The sequence below is a fragment of the Eleutherodactylus coqui genome, chromosome 1 (assembly GCF_035609145.1).
Source record: "Eleutherodactylus coqui strain aEleCoq1 chromosome 1, aEleCoq1.hap1, whole genome shotgun sequence".
In the NCBI taxonomy this organism is placed as follows: domain Eukaryota; kingdom Metazoa; phylum Chordata; class Amphibia; order Anura; family Eleutherodactylidae; genus Eleutherodactylus; species Eleutherodactylus coqui.
The window spans coordinates 16,029,694-16,044,751 of NC_089837.1; the positions used below are offsets into that span (position 1 = coordinate 16,029,694).

At 50.4% G+C, this 15,058-nt stretch overlaps 1 protein-coding gene across 4 annotated transcripts in view; it reads right to left on the minus strand.

Moving 5' to 3' along the window:
• The window catches only part of MAPRE3 (microtubule associated protein RP/EB family member 3), a 131,067-nt gene that overhangs the window by 33,175 nt on the left and 82,834 nt on the right, over positions 1 to 15,058 (minus strand). Inside the window, exon 1 of one of the 4 annotated variants that reach the window (XM_066594389.1) lies at positions 3,458 to 3,572. The exons of the other annotated variants lie outside the window; for them this stretch is intronic. Coding sequence (XP_066450486.1) covers positions 3,458 to 3,558 — 101 coding nt within the window. The 5' untranslated portion in view covers positions 3,559 to 3,572. Of the gene's footprint in view, positions 1 to 3,457; positions 3,573 to 15,058 lie in introns of those variants that run through there. 4 annotated transcript variants of the gene reach the window in all.

The following is a 15,058-nucleotide window of genomic DNA, read 5'->3' on the forward strand; positions in this document are numbered from 1 at the left end:
GGAACAAAGTCTGCTCTATTTTAGTGCGTTTTCGTGGTGAACGAAAATGCGCGTTTTTTTGCTGCGTATTTATGCTGACTAAAAAAAACGCACAAAATCGCATTAATTTGCTGCGCGAATGCGCAGGGGCTTTACCTGTACCGTGCGTATTCACGGTGTACTTGCGCAGTCCCATCCCCCCCAATGACGTAAGACGGACCGACATCGGGCACACTGCCGTTTGGTTTTTTTTTTTACGCAACCGAAAATCGCGTGAAAAATACGCGGACGTGAATGACGTCAGTGAAATCAATGGGTTCTCTTCACTGTGTGAATGAGCCCTACAGCCGCACACAGCTGGAGGATCCGTTACAATGTGCCAGTGAAGGCGGCCCCCCACAAATATCGCTGCGAGAAGCATCAGCGCGGGCCGGGATGAAAATAAGGAGCTTCCGCTTTACTGACAGCAAACAGAGATCTTGAAACGAAGGACGTTGCAGAAGGTTTCATTCTGCGTGGATTGATCTTTATGTCCCCCCACTTTATTCTGTGTTCTCCCACAATCCCGTGCGCCAACACTGTTCATGCGGACCACTCTGGTTCATGACGGGAATGCAAGAAGTGCAGTGGAGACTGACACACATAGAGCAAAGAAGCGGACAGGAATAAAGCATTCCATGCTCACTCAGAGTCTGTGGGCTACTGGCCAGAGGTGGCGCTATAGGGGTTATAATGCCTGAAGGGCCCACAGTGGGCAGCATGGTACATGTGGAGTGCACAGTGATGTACTGACACTAGATGGCGCCACTTCATGGCCCTTCATCACATATACAGTCTATAGTGGTGGTCAGGGCTGGCAGTGCCATCATCATCCTGGTGCCCAGCAGGGATGGGCAATGTGTGGTTATGTAAGAGGCGGCGCTCCTGTATCGGGGTCACTGGCGGCTCAGTCTGGACGCTTTAGCCGCCTCGGGGGGATTTATCCAGCAGCAGAGAGGAGAAAATGAAATTGTGAGCGGGATTAACGGTGCAGAGGACAGATGTGCAAACAGCGGGCACCAGCCATTAACCTGTGCCAACAGCTGTGCCAGGGATTAACCTGTACAGTGCCAGGAAGAACTGTGCCTAAAAGTAACCTGTACTGTGCCAGGAAGAACTATGCCAGGGATTAACCTGTACAGTGCCAGGAAGAAGTGTGCCCGAGAATAACCTGTATTGTGCCAGGAAGAACTATGTCAGGGATTAACCTGTACAGTGCCAGGAAGAAGTGTGCCCGAGAGTAACCTGTATTGTGCCAGGAAGAACTATGCCAGGGATTAACCTGTACAGTGCCAGGAAGAAGTGTGCCCGAGAGTAACCTGTATTGTGCCAGGGGAAACTATGCCAGGGATTAACCTGTACAGTGCCAGGAAGAACTGTGCCTAAAAGTAACCTGTACTGTGCCAGGAAGAACTATGCCAGGGATTAACCTGTACAGTGCCAGGAAGAACTATGCCAGGGATTAACCTGTACAGTGCCAGGAAGAAGTGTGCCCGAGAGTAACCTGTATTGTGCCAGGGAAAACTATGCCAGGGATTAACGCTTCCTGTGCCAAGAAGAATGGTGCCGAAGATTGACTAATACAATGCCAGGAAGAACTGTACCAGAGACTAATAAGTACTGTGCCAGAAGCAACTATGCCAGAGATTAACCTGCACTGTGCCAGGAAGAACTATACCAATAAATAACATGAAAGAACTGCATTGCAGTAGGGAATGGCACTTACTATGCCAGGAAGAACTGTTCCAGAGATTAACCTGTGCGGTGCCAGGAAGAGCTGCGCTCAACCAATCATTAACCAGTGTGAAACCATCAGAAACAATCTGTAACACCAGGCTCCGCCCTGGGGCCCCACCTGCCATAATATTGGGGTCCCCTCAGGGCCCAGAAACTACTGCACCCTCTATATCTGTATTCCTGAACCCCACAGGGGCCCCGACATGGTGAGGCTGGCCAGGGGCCCCTGTTATCATCTCCATCCTACCGCTTAGCATCACTTCACTCTGTGTCCTCCCAGCACTCTTCATCCAGTCTTGAATAAAATGCGAGAAGTGCAGTGTAGACTGACAAGGGCACACAGAGCAGGAGGATGGGTCTACATACGTAACAGTGCTGCTTAGTGAGCCATTCAAGGTCTGCAGAAAGCGCGCTGACCCCCGTCCCGCCAGGGCTATGTGGCTGCATCCCCCAGCCCCCTGTATAATGTGTGAACCCCCCCAATAAGCTGCTGCAGAACCTCACACAGGTGAACTGCTGCATAGAGATGTTGTGCAGCTCTGGCGTGGTGACTGAGCAGAGAGGAGTGCGTGTGCCGCACCGCCAACCTGCAGCCGGGGGATCGTGTGCTGGAATTAGGTTACCATCACTAATGTATGAGCGGCTCAGCTCTGCGGGGTCACAGCCGCCCTAATGGAGTTACATAATGTGCTGACAACGCAGATGCAGCAGAGCCGGAGAGTTTGTGAGGTGCAGCAGAGCCGAAGAGGTTGTGAGGTGCAGCAGAGCCGAAGAGTTTGTGAGGTGCGGCAGAGCCGAAGAGTTTGTGAGGTGCGGCAGAGCCGAAGAGTTTGTGAGGTGCAGCAGAGCCAAAGAGTTTGTGAGGTGCAGCAGAGCCAAAGAGTTTGTGAGGTGCAGCAGAGCCAAAGAGTTTGTGAGGTGCAGCAGAGCCAAAGAGTTTGTGAGGTGCAGCAGAGCCAAAGAGTTTGTGAGGTGCGGCAGAGCCAAAGAGTTTGTGAGGTGCGGCAGAGCCAAAGAGTTTGTGAGGTGCAGCAGAGCTGGAGAGTTTGTGAGGTGCGGCAGAGCCGAAGAGTTTGTGAGATGCGGCAGAGCCGAAGAGTTTGTGAGGTGCGGCAGAGCCGAAGAGTTTGTGAGGTGCAGCAGAGCCGAAGAGTTTGTGAGGTGCAGCAGAGCCGAAGAGTTTGTGAGGTGTAGCAGAGCCGAAGAGTTTGTGAGGTGCGGCAGAGCCGAAGAGTTTGTGAGATGCAGCAGAGCCGAAGAGTTTGTGAGGTGCAGAAGAGCCGAAGAGTTTGTGAGGTGCAGCAGAGCCGAAGAGTTTGTGAGGTGCAGCAGAGCCGAAGAGTTTGTGAGGTGCAGCAGAGATAAAGAGTTTGTGAGGTGCGGCAGAGCCGAAGAGTTTGTGAGGTGCAGCAGAGCCGGAGAGTTTGTGAGGTGTAGCAGAGCTGTACAGTTTGTGCATCAGAGCCTAGACGGTCAAATGGAATGGAGATAAGCTACTGCAGCGTAAGCTACTAAAGATGTGTTTGTCAGATGCACTAAAACTAAATACAAGATGTAGCAGAGCTGGTGACATGGTATATTAGCAGGCATCAGTACCTGTAGCCACTGCTGTGGGTGTAGACGGGCTGTGGGCACCAGTGATGGCACAATATGGGTCTACATATAAATATGTGCCCCCTGGCACCTTGCCTGCTTATCCTACCTGTACCATCGCTCCTCCCTGACAACGTGTTTCCTGAAGGGGATGAGACGATGCTCCTCGGGGCTGCAGCGGCCTCGGGAGGGTAGCAGCGGGGAGGGCATTGGGTGTGGAAGCCTCTCAGCTGCAGCGAGGAGACGTCTGACTCCACTCAACACCGCCGCAGGAATAGAGAAGAGAGGAGATGGCGGGGGTGGAGCCCGACCTGCCACCCATACCACACTGTGCCAACCTCATACATGTACAGTCACCCATACCAGGACCACACTGTGCCAGCCTCATACATGTACAGTCACCCATACCAGGACCACACTGTGCCAACCTCATATATGTACACTCACCCATACCAGGACCACACTGTGCCAGCCTCATACATGTACAGTCACCCATACCAGGACCACACTGTGCCAGCCTCATACATGTACAGTCACCCATACCAGGAACATACCATGCCAACCTCATACATGTACAGTCACCCATACCAGGAACATACCATGCCAACCTCATACATGTACAGTCACCCATACCAGGACCACACTGTGCCAACCTCATACATGTACAGTCACCCATACCACGACGACACTGTGCCAGCCTCATACATGTACAGTCACCCATACCAGGACCACACTGTGCCAGCCTCATACATGTACAGTCACCCATACCAGGACCACACTGTGCCAACCTCATACATGTACAGTCACCCATACCAGGACCACACTGTGCCAGCCTCATACATGTACAGTCACCCATACCAGGACCACACTGTTCCAACCTCATACATGTACAGTCACCCATACCAGGACCACACTGTGCCACCCTCATACATGTACAGTCACCCATACCAGAACCACACTGTGCCAACCTCATATATGTACAGTCACCCATACCAGGACCACACTGTGCCAGCCTCATACATGTACAGTCACCCATACCAGGACCACACTGTGCCAGCCTCATACATGTACAGTCACCCATACCAGGACCACACTGTGCCAACCTCATACATGTACAGTCACCCATACCAGGACCACACTGTGCCAGCCTCATACATGTACAGTCACCTATACCACGAATACACTGGGCCAGCCTTATACATGTACAGTCACCGATACCAGGAACACACCGTGCCAGCCTTATACATGTACAGTCACCGATACCAGGAACACACCGTGCCAGCCTTATACATGTACAGTCACCGATACCAGGAACACACCGTGCCAGCCTCATACATGTACAGTCACCGATACCAGGAACACACCGTGCAAGCCTCATACATGTACAGTCACCCATACCAGGACCACACTGTGCCAGACTCATACATGTACAGTCACACATACCAGGAACACACTGTGCCAGCCTCATACATGTACAGTCACCCATACCAGGACCACACTGTGCCAGCCTCATACATGTACAGTCACCCATACCAAGAATACACTGTGCCAGCCTCATACATGTACAGCCACCCACACCAAGACCACAATGTGCCAGCCTCATACGTGTACAGTCACCCATACCACGACCACATTGTGCCAGCCTCATACATGTACAGTCACCCATACCACAACCACACTTTGCCAGCCTCATACATGTACAGTCACCCATACCGAGACCACACTGTGCCAGCCTCATACATCTACAATCACCCATACCTCGAATACACTGTGCCAGCTTCATACGTGTATAGTCACCAACACCAAGACCACAATGTGCCAGCCTCATACATGCACAGTCACCCATACCAAGACCAGACTGTGCCAGTCTCATACATGTACAGTCATCCATACAATGACCACACTGTGCCAGTCTCATACATGTACAGTCACCCATACAACGACCAAACGGTGCCAGCCTTATACATCTACAGTCACCCATACCAGGATCACACTGTGCCAGCCTCATACATGTACAGACACACATACCAGGACCGCACTGTGCCAACCTCATACATGCACAGTCACCCATACCACGACCACACTGTGCCAGCCTCATACATGTACAGTCACCCATACCATGACCACACTGTGCCAGCCTCATACATGTACAGTCACCCATACCATGACGACATTGTGCCAGCCTCATACATGTACAGTCACCCATACCAAGACCACATTGTGCCATTTTCATACATGTACAGTCATCCATACAACGACCACACTGTGCCAGCCTCATACATGTACAGTCATCCATACAATGACCACACTGTGCCAGTCATATACATGTACAGTCACTCATACCATGACTACACTGTATCTGTCTCATACATGTACAGTCCGCCACAACAAGACCACACTGTGCCAGCCTCATACATGTACAGTCAACCATACCAGGACCTTACTGCTCGTCTCATACATACCAGGACCACAATGTGCCAGCCTCATACATGTACAGTCACCCATACCAAGACCAGACTGTGCCAGCCTCATGCATCTACAGTCACCCATACCGGGACTACACTGTGCCAACCTCATACATGTATAGTCACCCATATCACGATCACGCTGTTCCTGCCTCATACATGTACAGTCACCCATACCACGATCACACTGTGTCAGCCTCATATATGTACAGTCACCCATGCCAAAGAGAACCGCACTGTCAGCCTCATACATATACAGTCACCCATGCCAAGAACACACTGTGCCAGCCACATACATGTACAATCACCCATACCAAAACCAGACTGTGCCAGCCTCATACATGTACAGTCACCCATACCACGAATACACTGCGACAACCTCATACATGTACAGTCCCCCATACGAGGGCCACAATATGCCAGCCTCATACATGTAGTCACCCATACCAAGACCACACTGTGCCAGTTTTACACATGTACAGTAATCTATACAACGACCACACTGTGCAAGCCTCATACATATATAGTCACACATACCGAGACCACACTGTGCCAGCCTCATACATGTACAGTCACTCATACCACAACCACACTGTGAGAGCCTCAAACATGTACAGTCACCCATACCAAGACCAGACTGTGCCAGCCTCATACATGTCCAGTAATCCACACCAAGACCACACTGTGCCAGTCTCATACATGTACAGTCACCCATACCACAACCACACTGTGAGAGCCTCAAACATGTACAGTCACCCATACCAGGACCACACTGTGCCAGCCTCATACATGTACAGTCACCCATACCATGGCTACACTGTGCCAGTCTCATACATGTACAGTCACCCACACCAAGACCAGACTGTGCCAGCCTCATACATGTCCAGTAATCTACACCAAGACCACACTGTGCCAGTCTCATACATGTACAGTCACCCATACCACGACTACACTGTGCTAGCCTCATACATGTACAGTCACCCATACCAGGACCTAACTGCTTCTCTCATACATGTACAGTCACCCATGCAACGACCACACTGTGCCAGCTTCATACATGTACAGTCACTCATACCACGACTACACTGTGCCAGCCTCATACATGTACAGTCACCCATACCTTGACCACACTATGCCCGTCTCATACATGTACAGTCACTCATACCACAACCACACTGTGCCAGCCTCATACATGTACAGTCACCCATACCAGGACCTAACTGCTTGCCTCATACATGTACAGTCACCCAAACCATGACTACACTGTGCCTCTCTCATACATGTACAGTCACCCACACTAAGACCACACTGTGCCAGTCTCATACATGTACAGTCACCTATACCATGACCACACTGTGCCAGCCTCATACATGTACAGTCACGCATACCAGGACCTAACTGCTTGCCTCATACATGTACAGTCACCCATACCAAGACCACACTGTGCCAGTCTCATACATGTACAGTCACCCATACCACGACCACAGTGTGCCAGCCTCATACATGCACAGTCACCCATACCACGACCACATTGTGCCAGCCTCATACATGTACAGTCACCCATACGGGACCACACTGTGCCAGCCTCATACATGTACAGTCACCCATACCAGGACCACACTGTGCCAGCCTCATACATGCCCAGTCACCCATACCAGGACCACACTGTGCCAGCCTCATACATGTACAGTCACCCATACCAGGACCACACTGTGCCAGCCTCATACATGCACAGTCACTCATACCAGGACCACACTGTGCCAGCCTCATACATGTACAGTCACCCATACCAGGAGCACACTGTGCCAGCCTCATACATGTACAGTCACCCATACCAGGACCACACTGTGCCAGCCTCATACATGTACAGTCACCCATACCAGGAGCACACTGTGCCAGCCTCATACATGTACAGTCACCCATACCAGGAGCACACTGTGCCAGCCTCATACATGTACAGTCACCCATACCAGGAGCACACTGTGCCAACCTCATACATGTACAGTCACCCATACCAGGAGCACACTGTGCCAACCTCATATATGTACAGTCACCCATACCAGGACCACACTGTGCCAGCCTCATACATGTACAGTCACCCATACCAGGACCCCCCTGTGCCAGCCTCATACATGTACAGTCACCCATACCAGGACTACACTGTGCCACCCTCATACATGTACAGTCACCCATACCAGAACCACACTGTGCCAACCTCATATATGTACAGTCACCCATACCAGGACCACGCTGTGCCAGCCTCATACATGTACAGTCACCCATACCAGGACCACACTGTGCCAGCCTCATACATGTACAGTCACCCATACCAGGACCACACTGTGCCAGCCTCATACATGTACAGTCACCCATACCAGGACCACACTGTACCAGCCTCATACATGTACAGTCACCCATACCAGGACCCCCCTGTGCCAGCCTCATACATGTACAGTCACCCATACCAGGACCCCCCTGTGCCAGCCTCATACATGTACAGTCACCCATACCAGGACCACAGTGTGCCAGCCTCATACATGTACAGTCACCCATACCAGGAGCACACTGTGCCAGCCTCATACATGTACAGTCACCGATTCCAGGAGAGGACACATTTACTACACATATATTAGAGGCTTCATAATCTCATCAGGGGAGCGATGGCTGAAAACACAACACACCGGCAAGTCCCACCAGGCCCAGAAATAACGGAGGAGCGCAGCGTGAGCCAGCGACATAGCTAAGGAAACCACAAATATTAGCAGCGGATGGCCAAGTAGCGTCTGAGGCTCCTCGGAGACAGATTGCAGCATTGTGCAGACTCCTCCAAGATGGAGAAGCACAGAAAAATGAAGCTATTGAAAAATCACTGTAGACTGATTAAAACTAGGGGTTCACAAACTTCTCTGGTCTGAAGGCTACTCTGTTAGGAACTAATCTGAAGGGGCAGCCTAAAATTTAAAGGGGTATTAGTATCCGACACATTTATGGAAGCATCCTTCATACATAACAGGAAGGGCGTATTGGTGACAACTCACTTCTTAAAAAGTATGTGCCCCCCCTGCTGAAAAGTATGTTCCTCCCAAATAGTATGACCACCTCATTCAGTCTTCAAGTGCTACACAAAGGTCAGGATGCAACACCCCAGAGGGGTGACCCTGGGCACCTGGCCAACGTGAAGAGCTGGAAGGGTGAAGTGCTGACGTGTCACGGTGGCACTTACCAGGCTCTGGTCCCCGGAGGGTTGACACTCTGCCAAGGCCAGTGTAGTGTTGAAGCCTAGCTTCGACACCCCTAGGGTAGGGAATGCCAATAAACGGGATGGGGGGGGAGTAGTAGTGATCACTCGTGACGCCACTGTTCCCACACACCGGTATGCTATACGGCGGAGAAATGAACACGGAGACTTATGTGTAGTACCTCGGGTCCCCAGGAACGGTTAGGGCCCGATATAACTTATTTTACAGGTAATGCAGGTACAAGTCACTGTAAGCAGTGACAGGCTATAACTCAGAGGTAGGGAGGATACACAGGATGAAACCGGTCCTACAGTCCACGTTATCTGTATGTCACCAGTCCTGGATTGGGGGCACTCCGGAGGAGGAAAGGGGTAGGGGTCACTCCGCAGACTCTGGCAAAACAATTCTTGACAGGAAGGCTAAGCCAATACACACCCGGCACAGCAGGAGCGCGGGCTTCACAATTAAGTTCCTCCGTGCGGTGATCATAACTATGGACGGCCGCACAGGAAATGCCTGCAGTGTGAACTGTTTGCAGCTTTGGTAGAGCTCTCTCTACTGCGGGACTCACTCCTCACATCCACACTCCAAACACTAGGGGATGTCGCTCCTTCTCCTCCATCTTCACCTACATGGAAGCTGAAGGTGCTTCCATGCGGCTGTGTTTGCACTTTGTAGCAGGCGAGATGGAAGACTTTCTCCCGCTCTCAAACACTCACATTTGTAACCTCACTTGTACCACATGACAAGACAAACTGCTACATTTACATGCAGGCAGTGATTTTATTAAAGTTAACCCTTCAGACGCCGCACTTGGGCAACACACATACAGAAAATGACAGGACGGCTTTGCACAGTGCATCCATTACGGTTGCCATCTGGCCGGTAATTCACCGGCCTGGCTGGTATTTTTTTTTTTACCGGCCGTATTACAGGCCGGTATTTTCTAATTCTTTCTGGAAGCGGGGCTTGAATTTCCCGCCTCCAGCAAAGATAATGCTCTGATTGGCTAGCCAGTGCCGGTCTCAGCCATTTAGAAGCCGACGCTAGGTTAACCAATCACAGCCATTCAATGACATCATTGAATGGCTGTGATTGGTTAACCGAGTGTCGTCTTTGATTGGCTGACGCCAGCGCTAGCTAGCCAATCAGAGCATTATCTTTGCTGAATGCAGGACATTCAAGCCCGGCTTCGAGAAAGAAATGCTCTGCCGGCAGGGATGACATCGCGGCAGCCTGCAGGAGCAACGGGGACCCGCAAGCACATTGGAACGCCGGTGGAAGGTGAGTATTGGTGTTTGATTTTTAGGTGTACTGTAGTTAGGGGTTATTTTTGTGTAAATTTTTTTTCCAGAATTTTGGGTGGGAAGTAAGGGGTGCGTCTTACGGTATATAGGTTGGGGGACTATTACTACTGAGGGGGTTACTACTATTGCTGAGGGGGGGTTACTACTATTGCGGATTGGGGGATTACTACTATTGCTGAGGGGGGTCACTATTATTGGGGGGCTTAATATTGTTACTGAGGGAGGTTAATATTATTGTGGGGGGGGTCGCTATTTCTACTAGGGCCACTGTGGGGGGGGGGGGGGGAGTCGCTATTTCTACAGGGGCCACTTTGGGGATTGCCATTTTAACTGGGGCCACTGTGTCAGCCAGCGAGGCTGGGATCACTAGAGGCCACCGGGTGCCTGGAGGTCAAATAATATGCCATAATAAGCCACGCCCCCCCCTTTTTTAACCATTACCGGTATTTTTTCATGACAAACATGGCAATCTAGCATCCACATGAGACAATACATGTATGACATTTATGGAGGGGACCAGGATGGTGTTCTGGGCCACTACAAGGAGAGCCCCCCATTCTCCTGCTATATGGGGTCCCAGAGAGGACCACACAATGCACCTTTAGTAACCTTTGTCATGAAAAAATACCAGCCATGGTAAAAAGGGGCGTGTTGGGGGCGTGGCTTATCACAGCATTTTTTCCCTTCTTTATCTCCTGGATCCTGTCCAGCGGCTGTGCACATGCACGGGATCCCATCCAGCATGTTCTCGCGAGTAGTGTGAAGCACACGTCATCTACTCGTGAGAACACGCTGCAGACACTCGCATTGCATACAATCTACACATAAAGCCCTCACTGACTCACTGACTGACTCACTGACTCACTCGCCACTAATTCTCCAACTTCCCAATGTCACTGAAACTTGAGATTTTGCACGAGCATTGATTATGTCATAAATAGGAAAAGTTAATGAGTCCCAACTTGATTATTCAATTCTATGCACAAAAGAATTAGCGTCCAAATTTTACGTAGGAAATTTAATTCTCTCACTTCCCGGTGTCATAGAAACTTGAAATCTGGCACAGGCATTGATTATGTCATAAATAGGAAAAGTTAATGGGTCCCAACTCGATTGTTCAATTATAAGCGCAAAAGAATTAGCGTCCAAATTTTACGTACGGAATCTAATTCTCTCACTTCCCGATGTCATTTTATATAAAGCAAACGTCGCATGGTTACCTCCATGTGGTGTTTCCTGGGTAACGCAAAGAACGATGCAAAATGGTGAAAATATTTTTTTCCTCGGTATCTCTAAAGTAACCACGACTTCATAAGATTTTCCGTGTGAACACCAGATAAACACCAGTACCAAATTAACTCGGGCGAAGCCGGGTATATCAGCTAGTATTATTATATACAGGAGATACCCAGGTTACCCAAGCATAGTCCATATCACTATATACAGGAGATATACCTCCCCTGTATATTGTGATGCTGATGTAAGGTGGATATGTCCTGTATGTAATTATATGTACAGCTGGTATAATGTATACCACCTAAACATACAAGATTACATGCAGTACATGGTACATACCTCGTACTACATATACTGCTCATCCGCTCTCCTCCCCGGGCCACGACACTATCACAGCAGGGCCGGCCGGACATCCAGCCTGACCCCCCACATCGCACACACACAACTCCACCACATCCATCCTGACACCCAGACGTCACACACACAGCTCCACTAAATCCATCCTGATCCCCAGACATCACACACACAGCTCCGCTACATCAATCCTGATCTTCACACATCACACACACAACTCCGCTACATCAATCCTGACCCCCACACACATCACACACAGCTCCTCTACATCCATTCAGACCCCCACAGACATCACACACACAGCTCCACAACAATCCTGACCTCCACACACACAGCTCCACTACATCAATCCTGATCTTCACACATCACACACACAACTCCGCTACATCAATCCTGACCCCCACACACATCACACACACAGCTCCTCTACATCCATTCAGACCCCCTCACACATCACACACACAGCTCCACTACATCCATTCTGACCCCAACCATTATACACACAGCTCAACTACATCAATCCTGACCCCCAGACACATCACAGCTGTGCTACATCCATCCTGATCCCCAGACACATCACACACACACAACTTCGCTACATCGATCCTGACCCTCACTCATCACACATGCAGCTCCTCTACATCTATTCTGACCCCAACACACATCACACACAGCTCCGCTACATCCATCCTGATCCCCAGACACATCACACACACAGCTCGGCTACATCCATCCTCCTGACCCATAGGCACATCACACACACAATTTCGCTATATCAATCCTGACCCCCACACATCACACACACAACTCCGCCACATCAATCCTGACCCCCACACACAGCTCCACTACATCAATCCTGACCCCCACACACATCACACACAATTCCACTACATCAATCCTGCCCCCCCACACACACCCCACGCAGCTCCGCTACATCAATCCTGACCCCCAGACACATCACACACAGCTCCGCTACATCAATCCTGACCCTCACACATCACACACACACAACTCCACTACATCAATCCTGACCCCCACACACATCACACACACACAGCTCCACTACATCAATCCTGACCCCCACACACACCACACACACAACTCCTCTACATCCATTCTGACTCCCACACACATAACACACAAAGCTTCAATACATCAATTCTGAGCTCCACACACATCACACAGCTCTACTACATCAATCATGACCTCCACACACAGCTCCACTACATCAATCCTGACCTCCACACACATCACACACACAGCTCCGCTACATCCATCCTCCTGACCCCTAGACACATTACACACACAACTTCACTACATCAATCCTGACCCTCACACATCACACACACTACCCCGCTACATCAATACTGACCCCCACACACAGCTCCACTACATCAATCCTGCCCCCCCCCCCCCCCCCCACACACACACACAGCTCTACTACATCAATTCTGACCCTCGGACACATCACACACACAGCTCCGCTACATCAATCCTGACCCTCACACATCACACACACAGCTCCTCTACATCAATCCTGATCCTCACACATCACACACACAGCTCATCTACCTCAATCCTGACCTCCACACACACAGCTCCACTACATCAATCCTGAGTTCCACACACACATCACACACACACAGCTCTACTACATCAATCCTGACCCCCACACACAGCTCCACTACATCAATCCGGACTCTCACATATCACACACACAGCTTCTCTACATCAATCCTGACCTCAACACACATCACACACACAGCTCCGCTACATCAATCCTGACCTCCACACACATCACACACACAGCTCCGCTACATCCATCCTCCTGACCTCTAGACACATTACACACACAACTTCGCTACATCAATCCTGACCCTCACACATCACACACACAACCCCGCTACATCAATACTGACCCCCCCACACAGCTCCACTACATCAATCCTGCCCCCCCCCCACAGCTCTACTACATCAATTCTGACCCTCGGACACATCACACACACAGCTCCGCTACATCAATCCTGACCCTCACACATCACACACACAGCTCATCTACCTCAATCCTGACCTCCACACACAGCTCCACTACATCAATCCTGAGTTCCACACACACACACACACACAGCTCTACTACATCAATCCTGACCCCCACACACAGCTCCACTACATCAATCCGGACCTTCACATATCACAAACACAGCTTCTATACATCAATCCTGACCTCAACACACATCACACACACAGCTCCGCTACATCAATTCTGACCTCCACAAACATCACACACACAGCTCCACTACATCCATCCTGACCCCCCCCCCCACACACACACACACACAACTCCTCTACATCCATTCTGACTCCCACACACATAACACGCACAGCTCCACTAAATCCATCCTGATCCCCTACATCGCACACACACAACTCCACCACATCCATCCTGACACCCAGACATCACTCACACAGCTCCACTAAATCCATCCTGATCCCCAGACATCACACACAGAGCTCCGCTATATCAATCCTGACCCCCACACATCACACACACAGCTCCACTAAATCCATCCTGATCCCCAGACATCACACACAGAGCTCCGCTATATCAATCCTGACCCCCACACATCACACACACAGCTCCACTAAATCCATCCTGATCCCCAGATATCACACACACAGCTCCGCTACATCAATCCTGACCCTCACACATCACACACACAACCCTGCTACATCAATCCTGATCCCCACACACAGCTCCACCATATCAATCCTGACCTCAACACACATCACACACACAGCTCCACTACATCAATCCTGACCTCCACACACACACACAGCTCCACTACATCCATCCTGACCCCCATACACACACACAACTCCTCTACATCCATTCTGACTCCCACACACATAACACGCACAGCTCCACTACATCAATCCTGAGCTCCACACACATCACACACGCAGCTCTAATACATCAATCCTGACCTCCACACACAGCTCCACTACATCAATCTTGACCTCCACACACATCACACACACACAGCTCTGCTACATCCATCCTCCTGACCCCTAAACACATCACACACCCAACTTCGCTACATCAATCCTG